This window comes from Acartia tonsa, chromosome 1 (assembly GCF_053477335.1).
Source record: "Acartia tonsa isolate MP-2025a chromosome 1, ASM5347733v1, whole genome shotgun sequence".
NCBI lineage: Eukaryota > Metazoa > Arthropoda > Copepoda > Calanoida > Acartiidae > Acartia > Acartia tonsa.
The window spans coordinates 55,967,185-55,980,966 of NC_137260.1; the positions used below are offsets into that span (position 1 = coordinate 55,967,185).

The 13,782-nt window shown below is 32.3% G+C and overlaps 2 protein-coding genes across 4 annotated transcripts; both read right to left on the reverse strand.

Moving 5' to 3' along the window:
* Positions 1–207: 207 nt before the first annotated feature.
* On the reverse strand, positions 208–8,683 carry LOC145324057 (uncharacterized). 2 transcript variants are annotated; one of them, XM_080166694.1, is made up of 7 exons: positions 8,408–8,683; positions 7,472–7,508; positions 6,939–7,067; positions 6,178–6,242; positions 2,778–2,908; positions 1,242–1,393; positions 208–865 (listed from the first exon to the last, which is right to left on the reverse strand). In XM_080166694.1, exons 1-7 carry the CDS (start codon positions 8,634–8,636, stop codon positions 721–723), a joined length of 888 nt encoding a protein of 295 aa, XP_080022820.1. In that variant the 5' UTR covers positions 8,637–8,683; the 3' UTR covers positions 208–720. The 2 variants fall into 2 exon arrangements, with proteins under 2 accessions (XP_080022820.1, XP_080022813.1); XM_080166687.1 differs by having other exon boundaries at positions 1,236–1,393.
* Positions 8,661–13,777, reverse strand: LOC145324039 (CWF19-like protein 2). 2 transcript variants are annotated; one of them, XM_080166678.1, is made up of 7 exons: positions 13,387–13,777; positions 12,841–12,979; positions 12,260–12,352; positions 11,693–11,793; positions 10,875–11,377; positions 10,728–10,844; positions 8,661–10,272 (listed from the first exon to the last, which is right to left on the reverse strand). In XM_080166678.1, the coding sequence occupies exons 1-7, from the start codon at positions 13,480–13,482 to the stop codon at positions 8,883–8,885; spliced, it is 2,439 nt and encodes an 812-aa protein (XP_080022804.1). In that variant the 5' UTR covers positions 13,483–13,777; the 3' UTR covers positions 8,661–8,882. The 2 variants fall into 2 exon arrangements, with proteins under 2 accessions (XP_080022804.1, XP_080022797.1); XM_080166671.1 differs by having other exon boundaries at positions 10,728–11,377.
* Positions 13,778–13,782: the final 5 nt, after the last annotated feature.

Consider the following 13,782-nt stretch of genomic DNA (forward strand, 5'->3'; position numbering starts at 1 on the left):
GACAATTTATTGATTTCCTAGAAATAAACTATGCTTCAATAAAAAAGTTAAGAAACAAATATTAGACAAAATCTAATATCATGTTTGTAATAAAAAGATCAGAAAACTGTGATGCAGCTTTAAGGTCATAAAAAAGTCAGAGATCGTGGGAAAAAAACGAAGTAGCGGGTTTCGTCGTATTTTAACTGTAGCTTTAGATAGTTTTTTTTTTAGCTTAGGTTAGGTAAATATTAATGATTGCCACGCAGGGTTAGGGAATAGGTCCCACAGGCCGGGTTAGAAATAGGAGAAAAGCTAATGTGAAAATACGACAAAACCCCCTACTTCGTTTTCTTTCCTTGATACAAAGTCAGTTTTATCGATAATTTGTGACATGTCTAGTAAAGGCAATTCTTTAATAACTTGAACTGATTGAGACATACATCTCGTAAAAACTTATTTGCGTAGGTATAAAATAAGTATGTGGTATAAATTGACAACAAAATATAAAGTTATCACAGTAGCCACAACCTCAAAATTTACTCGCATTCAGGTACTTATGTTGCTTTTTGATCATTAAATTAGAAATATAAGAGGTAAACTTATCGAAATTATTTTAGTATATTAAGGTTAACATAAAAATAGATTTTGTAACATTGAAAAGAAAAATTATAAGTGTAATGTCTAGGACATTATACTAAGGCAAGGAAGGAGAGATATATATCAATCATCTCATTCTAATCACTTTAATTTCCGGCTTCTCTTAGATCCACTTCTTGATATCCATCTCTTTACAAAGTACGTGACAAGGTTTGAAATAGCACGGATAATTCTTTTCCGTAATAATATCTTTCTTTTCTTCCGAATTTTATCAAACGGGGTAATTCTGAAGTGATGAAGGGTGTCTGAATTATTTAGTTTTTTCTTTTTTACCTTAGGAGCCTCCCTCCTAAGAAGTTAGGCAAAAGAAAAATAATAACCTCCATATGTCAATTTTTTTAAATACAGAGGGCTATTTTATTCAGTGCTTGCTTGGCACTTTAAGAAAAATCACTTCATTATCATTTAGAGCAAATAAAAAATCATAATTGAAAGTAGTAAAGGCTAGATATTAAAGAATATAAGTCTACGATTTAAGATTCTGTTTTTTCCAAGTTCTTGAAAACAATGCGTGCAAAATAAGTAATCAATACCAATCTAATCCCATATACTTTGTTCTATAAAACAAATATTCTTTTATGATATTTTTCTGACACCCTTTCCTATTATCCGTAGATTTACTAGGACTTGATTTTGTATTTGGTGAGTATGTTATTAGGATGGTTCTGTGGTCAGATCCCAGGTATTCTCCAGGTGTCCAGCTACACCTCCAGGCAATGTCGTTCGTGGCCAGCGATAGGTCAGGTGTCGTTCCCTTAATTAATAAGATTAATCCTTTTTGCTTGTCCGCTAAGATCTCTCTAACCACCGAACAGAAGTGTTCTCAATTGGAGGGAGCTTCACATAGGACCCGAAATGGTTTAATGCTATTTATTTTTGAAATAAAAGACTTGCGGTCGTGTTTCAGCTATTTTTAAGCCACATCCTTATCCTTTGGTTGTAGATCCCCTAGATGCAAGGGGCACAGCTGCTAGTCATTATATAAAAAAAGGCTGATGAGTGAATGACGAGCTAAGATAAAAAAAAAACTATCTGACTTTTTTACAAGAAGGCATAAAAAGTATGGAATTTAGTTTTACTCTACGTATACTTTTTTGTCAAATGCTTTATTATAGTCTGATAAACATGAATATCAATTAAAAGCAGAGTTGTGGATCCGGATCCGCATCTTTTTGAGTCCAAGGATCCAGATCCTGGGGTATAAATTTATGGAAAAATCTACCTAAATTTATATAAAATAGTCACTTACAAAGACATTCTCGTGATGAGAGCCAATCTTTAAGGTTTAGGTTCAGACTTAAAAATTAAAAGTATTTTTGACTTCGAGATTAAGGAATAAATATTTTTTGAAAAATTTGGTGATTTTATTTTTATTGTCAAGGATCCGGAGTCGGATCCGGTAGGATCCGGATCCGCACAGACCAAATTTGGAGGATCCGGATCCGCATACAATCAATGCGGATCCACAACTCTGATTAAAACCCTAGAAAGCTTTCAATGGCTGGTATACCTAGGTATAATTAACAACTAAATTAATTCTAATTTTAAAAAAATATTTCCTTATAACATCTGATCTTTTTTTTTGAGAGGGGGTAGGGATATTTCAAATAACGAAATATTTTTTTCCAATTAGTATTAATTTAGTTTTACAGATTAAAAGGGAAATAGCGTAAAAGAGTAAATGAAGTTGAACGTTTGATTGATATAAACTAAACACATTATCCAGATTTAATTTAAATACTCTAAATACAATTGTCACTTCACTGAACAATATCAAAGGATTCTTATAATTTAATTCATTTAAACCTACAATTCATGGTGCGCAATTTAGTTATTTACATGTTAATATATTCATTCTAATTTAATCAATAACCAAAGACCGTACGTCGATTAAAAACATGCTGTTTTTTTAAACTTTTTTTGACAACAACTTTTTATATGATGTAATTATAATATTCATCTGATTTATTAGAGTACTGATTCTTACAACAAGGTACAATGTTATAAGCGAAGCATCTCTTTACCTACTTTTTGTTTAGACTTAACATTTATATTATGCTTATTCAGTGTTAGTGTTCGCTCGTTTAGATGCTTCGCTTTTATGGATGTTGTCATCCTTGCTTCAACATCCTTCTCACCTTCAAAAGAGTAGCAGTATCTTTATTATTGAGGAAGCTAACATTATCATTGTTAACCAAACTCTGAATATCTCTACCAAGAGAATCTGAATCTTTGTAGCCCCACCAGTGGCACTTGCAGTTAAAATCACCTGAATAATTAAAAAAACTAATCCTTTGGATAAATATTAAAGGATGTTTGTTTGTCTGTATGTACCGAAGGATCTCGGTAACCACTGAACCGATCGGGTTCTCCTCAACAGGGTAGCTTCTCATAGGTTCCAGAAAGATTTATAACTATTTTGGGGGAGGGTACCACCACCTTCCAAAGATAAATCGGCCCTTAAAAAAAGTTACCTAACCCCCGCAAAAAAAATTAAAAAAAAAACTAAAATAAAAATGATGTTTTGGGTAGCGGTCAACCCAAAATTTTTTTTTTACCTGATTTAAAATCTAAATTTAAAAAATAGGTTTTGGTATTAAACTCCCCTCTCAAGTGACCCTAGATCTATCTTACTATCACAGAAAAAAAATAGATAAATAGATAGATAATGTACAAATCGATAGATAATGTAAAAATAAATTCTTTTCTTAGCAATTGTAAACAAAGAGAATAGAGAAAGACAAAAAGAAAATAGAGAGAAATAGAAGAGATAGAGAGAGGCAGATAGATGTTTAACCCATCAAATTGGATTTACTCTGAATGAGTTGCCTGAGGGATTATCTTGTAATCCATGAAAACATCAGAGAGAATATAATAATCCTTCCTACATCCTCCTCACTAAATTGTAACCCCCCCTCCCCCCTCCTCCCAGCACTCCTAAACTATATTCTTCTCATACTACTCTTCAATTAAGCCAAGACGTTTTGACAGAAAAACAAAAAAGACTCATGTGACTTTTAGATTAAGTTAGTACCTAACATTCTTCTAATAATTTTGCTTTTGAAACTAATGATCTAAATGGATAAGACTATAGCCAATAAATTAGTGGTTGAAACGTTTAGACACTCAATCAAAATTTAATAAAAGTCTTCAAAGTTGTTAAAATCCTACGAATAGAAAAACGTTATTACAAAACTTTGTATATTAATTAACAGCGCATTGTCCCCTTCCTTACAGAGTAAAACACACAAAATTAATCCATCTTGGTTTTCGCACAATATCTGAATTGGATTTTTGGCACAGAAAATTAAACTGTATTGACTAGGTAACCATTTGATGTCATCACAGAAATAACAAATTACTTTAGGTAATGATAGGTTATATCGGGTACTAGGTAGATTGGCAGGGTTATGGCACCGCAGTATAGGCCCCCACTGCAGGGGTTAAGCATTGGAAAAATAAGCAACAGTACCAGATTTTAAAATCATTTCAAATATAAGAGGAGTAAGGGTTCAGGGATCAATGGACACTTTAAAGGAAAGCACCCAAATGTTTCTTGGAAATGTTTATAAAATTCTTTTATGGAAGGACTTGCTTACCACCATTTTTTTAAAACAAGAACAAAATGTCTTGATTGACATAAAAGAGTTGCGTGTCCCCTCTAATATTTCTAATTCCCAAACTCTGTGAATTCCAGGGATTCAGGGATAAGACAATGGACGATAACACTAGTGTGAGAACTCTACCTGTGGTAGCTAGTATTTTTGGGGGTAAAAGAAGAATTAATTAAACTCAGGTTGTCCCCTTCCTCCCGGGAGAATTCCTTCTACAAACATAGGGTTTGCCTCATCTACCTTAATATATTTTCTAAATTTGACATTTGGTTGGCAGCAAATCATGTTGCTAAGAGCTGAACCCTTACCCATCTCAGAATCAAGTCTATAATTTACATTGTACAGTATATGTTTTAAATAGGTAAGGGTAAAATAAAGTTACAGTTCAATATTATCTATCTATCATGTACATTTTAGAAAGAATACCTACTGTTTGTTAGTTCTTAATGACATTATATAAAACAAAATTATTCTTTTACTTATTCAGATATTGGCAATTATAGTACTCATATGATTGATTTTACATCTTTATGTAAAGTAACGAAAGTGTCCTCAAATCTGTAAAAAGAATGGTAGAATATCAGCTCTATCTCACAGAAATTAATTGATATCCCTCTCTGGTTGTAAATGTATGTTTTGACCTAACCCTTCATTAGTCTGAGTGTTAATAAAAACATAATACCATCAAGTTTTTAACCTCCAAAATCACGAAATGGATGAAAGTATAATTTTTCTACTATTGACATAACCCGTATCTTAATTAAAAGCACATGAAATATATATTTCAATTAAGACTACAAAATCATTACACCATTTTCCTATTATATATTACAACAATATCTTTTAATAGATTTAGAATTTTATAAATGAAAGATGTTATCCAACTACCTACCTATTCAAATTATATTCTAATTTTATGAATAAATTTCAATTAATATGGGTGCTCCGCTCGCCTCATTGAATGTGAAAATTTGAGTGTATGTGTGTGTTTGTGTGTGTGTGGGAGAGCAGATGTGAAAGAGGAGAGTGGATTAACTTTACTATTTAATTACTTTGATGAAAGCGGCGAGTAATCCGGTGGGATTCCACCCAAAATATTCTACACACGCTGTTAGCCAATGGAATCAAGACATTTTAACATATAATCACATCATTATGACCATTTAAGGCAATAAACTAGATTTCTTTCTAAAAGTATATTTTTTCCAGAAAATATCATTTTGTTCCATTGAAATTAATTTGTTTTTAATATTTATATTTCTAATATATTTATTTCTAACATTAGGGAATTTTCGATTCCAAAAGTCAGAATTAGAGCAAATTTTCAAAAACCAAAAAATGGATATTTTGCTTTTGATGAAACTGATAAAGTTACAAAGTAAAATGAAATATTTGAAAAACACAACATAAAAAAATAAGTATTATTTTTTTGTTAGGTAGCAATTCTTCAAACAAGGTACCTAGGTATTTTTTTAGTATATCTTGATTTCACTGAGAGAATGTGTGTAGTACAGCCTCAATTAATCATACAATGAGTTCATGGAAAGCTTTACTGAGATGTTAATTCTCAATATTTTAAGCCCAGAAATATCAAATTATTTTGGAAATTACCTTCTTAAAAAAAATAGGAACAATCTACCTACCTATCTAAAATACACAAAGGCAAATTTCTAGTTGAGATGATGGATATTTGTATTGTTCTAGGGAGGGAAGGGATATTGGACTGTTTATTTGGTACCCAAATATCTCATTCGTTGGATTTATTTGGGTGATTTTTATGGTGTCGTAACATTTTCACCATAAAAGTTAATCTAAATAGTTTTGTTAATCATAATTAAGCATTTACGTCAATTTATTGTCCATAGACTTATCCCTTAAGATCATAACTTTTAGGCAATAAAGAATATCTTATCTTATAGCTTACCTACTAAGATCCCATTTTTGCGCATGTATGGCAAAATTGGCTTCAACGTCACTGTTTTCCTTAACCTGCAGAAAAGGTTATTTTAGTTAAATTAAAATATATAAGTTTTCTGGTGGCATTATTAAAATACCTACGTGATAGTTATTTATATAAGAAAGAAATAATTTAAAGTATATTAAAAAAAAGATCAGGGGTGTATATTCTGCACAAGATTTATTTTTTCCCCTGCTACAAAATTTTTTATTTCCCCCCCCCCCCCCCTAGTTTTTTCTCACCAAAAAGGGGGGAAAATGGAAAAATATTTAAAGAACTCTATATTTTATTTATTTTATCCCTTCTACCACACATTTTTTTTGGTTTTTTCACCAAGGAGGGGGGAGAAATGGAAATTTTTTTTCAGTTTTCTTAATTTTTACATTTTTTTTCCCTCCAACCACTTATTTTTTATTTCCCCCCCCCCCCCCCCCCTGAGCAGGGGATCCCATGTAGAATATACACCCCTGAAAAAGATACCTAAGACAACTACAATCCGTTTATTTACAAATAAGATAAATTATTTTTGAGAAATTATTAAGAGAAAAATCTATTTTTAAAGGTATAGTTATATGAAGTGCATTTGACAATTTGAGGCTATTTTTTTTTTTAAATTTAAGTCTTAGAATGGTTTTACGTAATTTTTCTGCCGACTCCTTTTCCACTTCAAATACAGAGCCTAAAATGCTAAGGGCGGAGTCGCTATAAACAATAAAACACCTACCTACCGTTTATTTTTAACATTCATAGGGGCACAATACCAATTGTGTATCATAAGTTTTTGGAAGCCATGATGAATTAAAAACCAGGATTGTCCCTCAACACCTGGCGGAGTTTTTATGTGCATCTTGTAAACCCTTAAAATAAAAATTAATAGTTACAAGGTATAATAATTTGGCAGTTTTATTTTTAGTGAAGCAGATGGATTCCAATCTTGGCTTGAACAAAGAAATTGATTTAAAATAAAAAGTAAAAAGAATATGGTACACGCTAGGCTTTGGGTTATGAAAAGGCTTATTTTATAACTATAATGGTTTGTCACAATAAAATTCGACCTATGAAAACGCAGTATGATTGTTGGGATAAATCTTTAAACCTAAAAGTAGCTAGCTACGGTTCTATCTCTAAGGAAGGAAGTTGACTTAATAAAATTTAAATATTTGAAAAAGTTTATAAAGAAGATTTTTGTAGCATTGGAGAGCCGGGGTGAAAAGAGACATTTCCCTATTATGAATAAACAAAATAAAATAATAATAATAACCTTGATAAGTTTTTGCTAAATATTGACAATACACCACCTTAACATTAAAAAATAGTTATTGATTTTTTTTGTTTGAATTGTTGAATTTAATAATATAAAATAAATTCTAATACCATTGATAGACAAGGGGGGGGGGGAAGTTTTGACACATTTGCGTAAACAGTGAGTATAGGCTTTATATCTTTGGACTGAGAGGATAGGTTATTAGGGATAAAATCATTCTTATATGATGAACTTCCCCCAGATTTAAGATTTTTTGGATAGGCCTCCAGGTTCCAGAGCGCCAGGCCTCCAGGTCTTCTCTGTACTGGTAAAAATTTAAAAAATTATTTTTTTTTGAAGAGTTAGAAGTAAACTTATGAAACAAAATATGCATATTTTTGAATGTTATTCACATATTTGAAGAAAAAAAATGCATATTTTGTTTCATAAGTTGACTTTTAACTCTTCAAAAAAAAATTTTTTTTTTAATTTTTACCTGTACAGAGAGGACCTGGAGGCCTGGAGCTCCGGAACCTGGAGGTCTATCCAAAAAATCTTAAATCTGGGGAAAGTTCATCATATAAGAATGATTTTATCTCTAATAACCTATCCTCTCAGTCCAAAGATAAAGCCTATACTCACTGTTTACGCAAATGTGTCAAAACTTCCCCCCCCCCCCTTATGCCCTCAAGTACAACAATAACAACAACTTATAGAATATGTGAAAAAATTGTCAATTTTGACAGTTAAAAATTAAATTCTTTGGGACATTTTAGAGATTATCTGCTGCAAGCGAAATGATTTGTGTCTTTGCAATTTCTAATTTCTAAAAATACACGCCTAAAGAGAATTAGGAAAGTTATTTTTTGTTAATGGTCGGACAAAAATTAATAGAAAATCTGCCCTACAAAAAAATATTAGATCCAGAATACGTTGAATACCTATAAATTCTACCTTTATGTGTTGGTCTGTCTTTTCTGTAGATAACATATTCAGGTCCCAAATCAAATTTATGATAGGGATTTAAATGTGTTTCTTGTATCAACGCGATATCAATCTTCTGCTTTTCGAGCAAATTTTTCAGCACAGCATGTTTTCTCCTAACACCATTGCAGTTCCATTGTAAGATTCTAATCTCTTTGTCGGGTCCTATTATCACACGTTTTAAATATTGGAACAACATTTTTAGTCTAAGTCGCTGTTGTCATCTGAAAATATTTATAGTTATAGGTAGATGAATGGATGGATTTCTGTGTTTTAGGAGTGCTATTGTACTAAAACAAGATAAAATTTCTTAACAGCAATAAACATTGCCCCCGCCCCCCTTCCTCATAATATTAAGGTCTATATAAGATATTATTACAATAGCATACCAAAATACAGTAATCCATTATGTAACTAACTACAATATGGATTAGATTAATATTATCTAATCAGAATCTGAAGAACTATCACTATCACCGCCCCGTTCCTGCAGCCGTTTGGTCCAATCAAAATCCTTCCACATGTTGCTGAACTCAATAACCTTTCTTTTCTGAACATCAAACTGTTCCCAGGCAGGATTTCTAAAGGTTCTGGCCTCAATATCCAACATACCTCCAACAATTTCATGTCCAAACCTTCGAGAAAAATTCGCCTCTTCTTCTATAACATGAGCAAATCCATTATCAAGGCCAAAATCAACATGGAAGTAGGGTAGACCTTTGGGTACATTTCTTGATATTTTCTTGTCCTTGAGCTTGATTAACTTTTTATTGTCCGACCATTCGGATTCGCACTCCTGGATTGCTTTCTGGAAATACATAGGAGCCATTGAGCCCATATCTTCAGGTAAAGGAATACACTCAAGGACCATGTGTGGGTGCCTTTTAAAGCCAACTGCTGTCTCAAAAAATACACAATCTTCACCTTTTTTCCGGAACATTCTAACTAAAGCTTTCCTGTATTCCTGCACTTCCTGCCAGACATCTTCGTCCAAATGTGTGCCAGCTGTGACATGGCCCATGGGCACAATCAGACAATGGCCATCCACCATGCTTGTGTGTCCAGGTACAGACAGGTAAACACTCTTCCCCATAGAGACCATTAAATGCTTGCTCGAACGTTTAGATCCTATGCACCATTTACAATCTTCCAGTGTCTTTTCCATTTCCAGTTGTTTAGCAGCTGCTTTGTTAAGCTGCTTAGCCTCTTCCTTTTCTTCATTCTTCTTTCTAGCAGCTTTAGAAACAAGCATGTCATCCATGTCAAAGTCTTCATTTGTTCGGTCATTGGCGCCTTTTCCAGCCAAGCTGCTTAACATTGAATTTTGATCCTCGGCAGTGTTAAGCTTTTCTCTTTCAAACATTTGTTTAAGATCATATTTATCATCATCACCGAAATATCGAACACGTTGGCCATCTTTATGAGTTTCAACCTTTGTTTTCTTGCGTTTACCTTTGGTATCTTCAAACTTGATTTTGGTAACAGTTTCAGGTTTATCATCATCAGGATTGCCTCCATTTGCAATAAAGTCAGCTCTGAGAGCTTTGGCGGCTGCTAGTTTAGCTTTCAATTGTGCCACCATCTCATTATTGCCCATGATTTCAGCCTTGACAATCTTTGATGCTAATGAGTTGAGTTCTGTTTCTGTCAGGACCTTGGGAGCTTCTTGTTGTTCCTCTGGTTTCTTGGCGGGAGCTTTTTCTGAGTCAGAGTCGGAATCACTTGACGAAGAGGAGGAAGATTGTGCTTTCTTTCTTTTTGCTTCGTCTTCCCTTTGCCTGGATCTCTCTTCTTCCTTTCTTTGGGAGGTTTTCCATCCTCCGCTGGAACTGTATCTAGAGGAAATAAAAAATGTTAATATTTACAATAAACTGGCTCATTCAGGATTTTTAAACTTAAAGTTCTACGAAATCATGAAAATTAAGGGATATGTCAATACAAGAAAAAAAAATGTTTTCCAGTATCGCTACGAAACCGATTAAAATCCGCTGTTTTGTAAGACCGTGCCTTCGGCACCTTAAAGCTAACAAAACTTGTTTCACTCTTATTTGTACATTTTTATGAAAGCTGTTTATAATACGATGCAATAAATAACTATTTTTGAATTAAAGTAATAAAAGTGCAAAAAATGTACAAGTGCATAAGGTTGACATGATAAAATACCAACTTTTTGATTATGTATGTGTTGTATAATCATCAGACTTCCTATAATAGGGGTCATAAAGCTTTTCACAAAAAAATCTTTAGGTATGATAAAAAATATATGTAAGGAAAAACCAATTTATTTTACCTATTTGAAGAATAAGATTTAGATGATTCACCAGGACGAGCAAACTTGATTCCAGGACTTCTACTTCTATCCCTCTTATCTCTACTACGGCTTCTGTCACGTCTACGATCTCGTGACCTACTTCTGCTTCGTTTTTTATCCCGAGACCTACTTCTACTTCTTTTTCTTTCTCTGCTTCTACTCCGTTTCCTTTCACGAGATCTACTTCGCTTTCTGTCTCTAGATCTGCTCCGTTTTCTATCTGTGGATCTGCTTCTTTTTCTATCTCTACTGGAGCTTCTTCTACGTTCTCTACTTCTGTCCCTTATAGGACTTCGTCTATAGCTACTGCTTGCTGGTTTTCTTTGTTCTTGAATCATACCCGCCTTTTCTTTAGCAGTAGCCAACATTTGATGAAACTTTTCTAAAGATCCCCATCGTTTGGCTGCAATTTCTTCAAGTGGAATTCCTTCCTGCTTGGCCTGCTCTTCGGCTCTTTTGTAGGCTTTCATAAGCCAGGATACCCCACCGTCACCCTTTGCAATGGTAGCTGTAGGTTTTGATGTATTGGTTTCTTCTGGAGGTATGCCTGACCCGTTGTTTTTAAAGAAAGGATTGAGTTCACGGCTGCTGGTTCCTGGAGCATTTTTAGCCTCCAGCTCTCGTTTTTCCTAGATAAAAAAAACACATTTTATTGTAGTAATATTAAGCATACATTTTTTAAACTTTTAAACGTATTTAAGTTGAATTTCTTAATGCGTTTAATGTGTTTAGTTGATATGAAAAAAAAGATATTTAACATAAGTAAGTTATACTGACATATGAACATATCCCAGTTACATAGCACCTGCACTTTAGGAATTTTAATGTAATAGTTTGTTTTATACGAGATAAAAGTTTTATTATACAGATAAAGATTTTTGTCTAATAGTTTTTTAGTCAGACAAATACCTACCTAGGTATGTACTTTTAATGATTGAAATTACCTGATCTCTTTTTTCTTTCTTTGAAACAAAATCATCTCTGGAGTAGGTTGAGAGAAGGCCCATCTCCATCCAGTTATCCCTGGACATTTTTTCACCCTCACCCTAACAAATATTTATATTGTACATTAGTTTCATAAATAAGCAGGGATTCGAACCTGTATGTGACCAATATAAATCCCTTCCACACTAATTAAACTTTGCAACAAAAAAATCTTTTTTCTAGACCATGCGGTGATATAAAAAGCCCTTATAAACAAAAACTAATAGAAACCTCAATAAACGTTTTTGAATATAAATTAATGGTCAAACTTATTTTTCTGTTAGGATAATTAACAGCTGTTGTTGTGCCAACTAGAATGTTCTCATGTATAGTAATGAAATCCAAGCACAGATAGATTGGTAATATTTTTGGTACGAGTTCTAAGTTTGTTTATCAAGCGAATAAAGTCGCATAATCAACTGGAGTTCACTCATTTTTTTTACATTACCCTCAGTAAAGCAGATGCAATTCATTAATTGAAAACTAATAGATCTAAAAGTTAGTTTTTAATTTACAATATATATATTCCTTTGTTTTGTCAGGTACAGAAGTATCTACAGATTTATTTTTATCACTTTCCACCCATTCATCTTCACTCTCTTCTCCAGAAGAACCACTGCCTAGAAACATTTTAATTAGATCATTGAAATACATGTATTAGAACAATACTATAATGATATCTCCATATCATATTTTTAAAATAAACTAGGTACCTTAAATTTTAAATTTAAAAATAGGTGTGTATTTTATGTGTAAAGCTAATATACAAGAGTCTAGACTCTACTGTGTACGTTACACAAACACACACTTAGAAAATAGAAATATAGGTAAAATGAACTTTTATAATTCAATTGTACAAGAAAAAGGTCCAAGTATAGCAAAGTTATATATGTTTGAAACTAAGATTTGATCCCTTATTAAGCTTATCTATCACAGACAAAAACTTATATTGAAAAATTCTGCTTTATGGGAATATTTCATAATCTTTATACTTATACATTACAAATATTGCTTAACACTTTACTACATGTTGTCTTAATTAAAAATCAAGAAAATTGTTGTAGATTTAGTGCTACATATGGAAATAATTATTTATTTGATTTCTTACCTTTCTTTTTTTTCTTCTTCTTTTTCTTTTTCTTCTTTTTAAGTTGTTTATCCAAGCTGGGTAGGATCCATTTGTCATCCCCCCGGGCTTTTGCGTCTTCATCTCGTCTCAATTTTTCTTCTGCTTTTCTTTCTGCATCCTACAAGAATTGTTATGTTAGAAAAAAGAGGCCATACATATAAAACGTAGAAAAGTTAGGCAACATAACGTTTTTAGATTACTTTAATTGAGAGACAGTATATGCCAAACTAAAAACATTCTTCTTAATACAACATAATTAAAGCTTCAAATTATATTTCATTTGTTTTAATATTAGCTTATCTTTAAAGAAATAAAGTTAGGTATCAAAATTAAAATAAAATTCGCAACAAAATGGTTATTTAACGCAGCTGGTCTTTAACTTAGGCAAATTATATGATTATTTTTGCTTAGCTTTGATCTTATGGTCTTAATCGTACTTGTTACTTAAAACATTCTACGAATTGACGTAAAACAGTGAATGAACTCCGCTCAACGTACTTTCATAGTACAAAATAATATAATTACCTTTAAAACCCTTTCTCGTGCTAAACGTATTCCTTCTCTCTCTTTCTCAATCTCCCTTGAGCTGCGAAACTGCTGGGCTTCTATTTCAATTGGCATTTTTAGCTTTAAAATTTCTAAAAAAAAAATGGTTAATTCTGTTGCTAATGCTCTTAATTGCGCAATCGATTTAAATAGTAAATAACAAAAATTTGTGTTTGAAATAAGTTTTTCGTTAATTGAAACTTTTTTTAAATAGTTTTAAATATATTTCAGATGTTAAATGCAACCATTTTAGTATAATCGTACTATAGGAGAAAATAAATTCATGTATTATTAAAAAATTATTGAAATTTTTATTTGTAAACAAGAAAACGAAATAAAACCTGAAAGGGCTAGTTTAGTTTAGCAGACAATACT

What these genes read in the sequence shown, in the direction of transcription:
- LOC145324057 (XM_080166687.1), bottom strand. Translation starts at nt 8,636, where the DNA reads ATGTTGTTCCAATATTTAAAACGTGTGATAATAGGACCCGACAAAGAG. An exon ending in AGACAGACCAACACATAAAG is followed by an intron (nt 7,509 to 8,407) that starts GTAGAATTTATA and finishes TTTAATGTTAAG; the next exon opens with GTGGTGTATTGTCAATATTT. An exon ending in TTTAGCAAAAACTTATCAAG is followed by an intron (nt 7,068 to 7,471) that starts GTTATTATTATT and finishes TTTTATTTTAAG; the next exon opens with GGTTTACAAGATGCACATAA.
- LOC145324039 (XM_080166671.1), bottom strand. Translation starts at nt 13,482, where the DNA reads ATGCCAATTGAAATAGAAGCCCAGCAGTTTCGCAGCTCAAGGGAGATT. An exon ending in CACGAGAAAGGGTTTTAAAG is followed by an intron (nt 12,980 to 13,386) that starts GTAATTATATTA and finishes CAATTCTTGTAG; the next exon opens with GATGCAGAAAGAAAAGCAGA. An exon ending in AGAAAGAAAAAAGAGATCAG is followed by an intron (nt 11,378 to 11,692) that starts GTAATTTCAATC and finishes TTTTTTATCTAG; the next exon opens with GAAAAACGAGAGCTGGAGGC.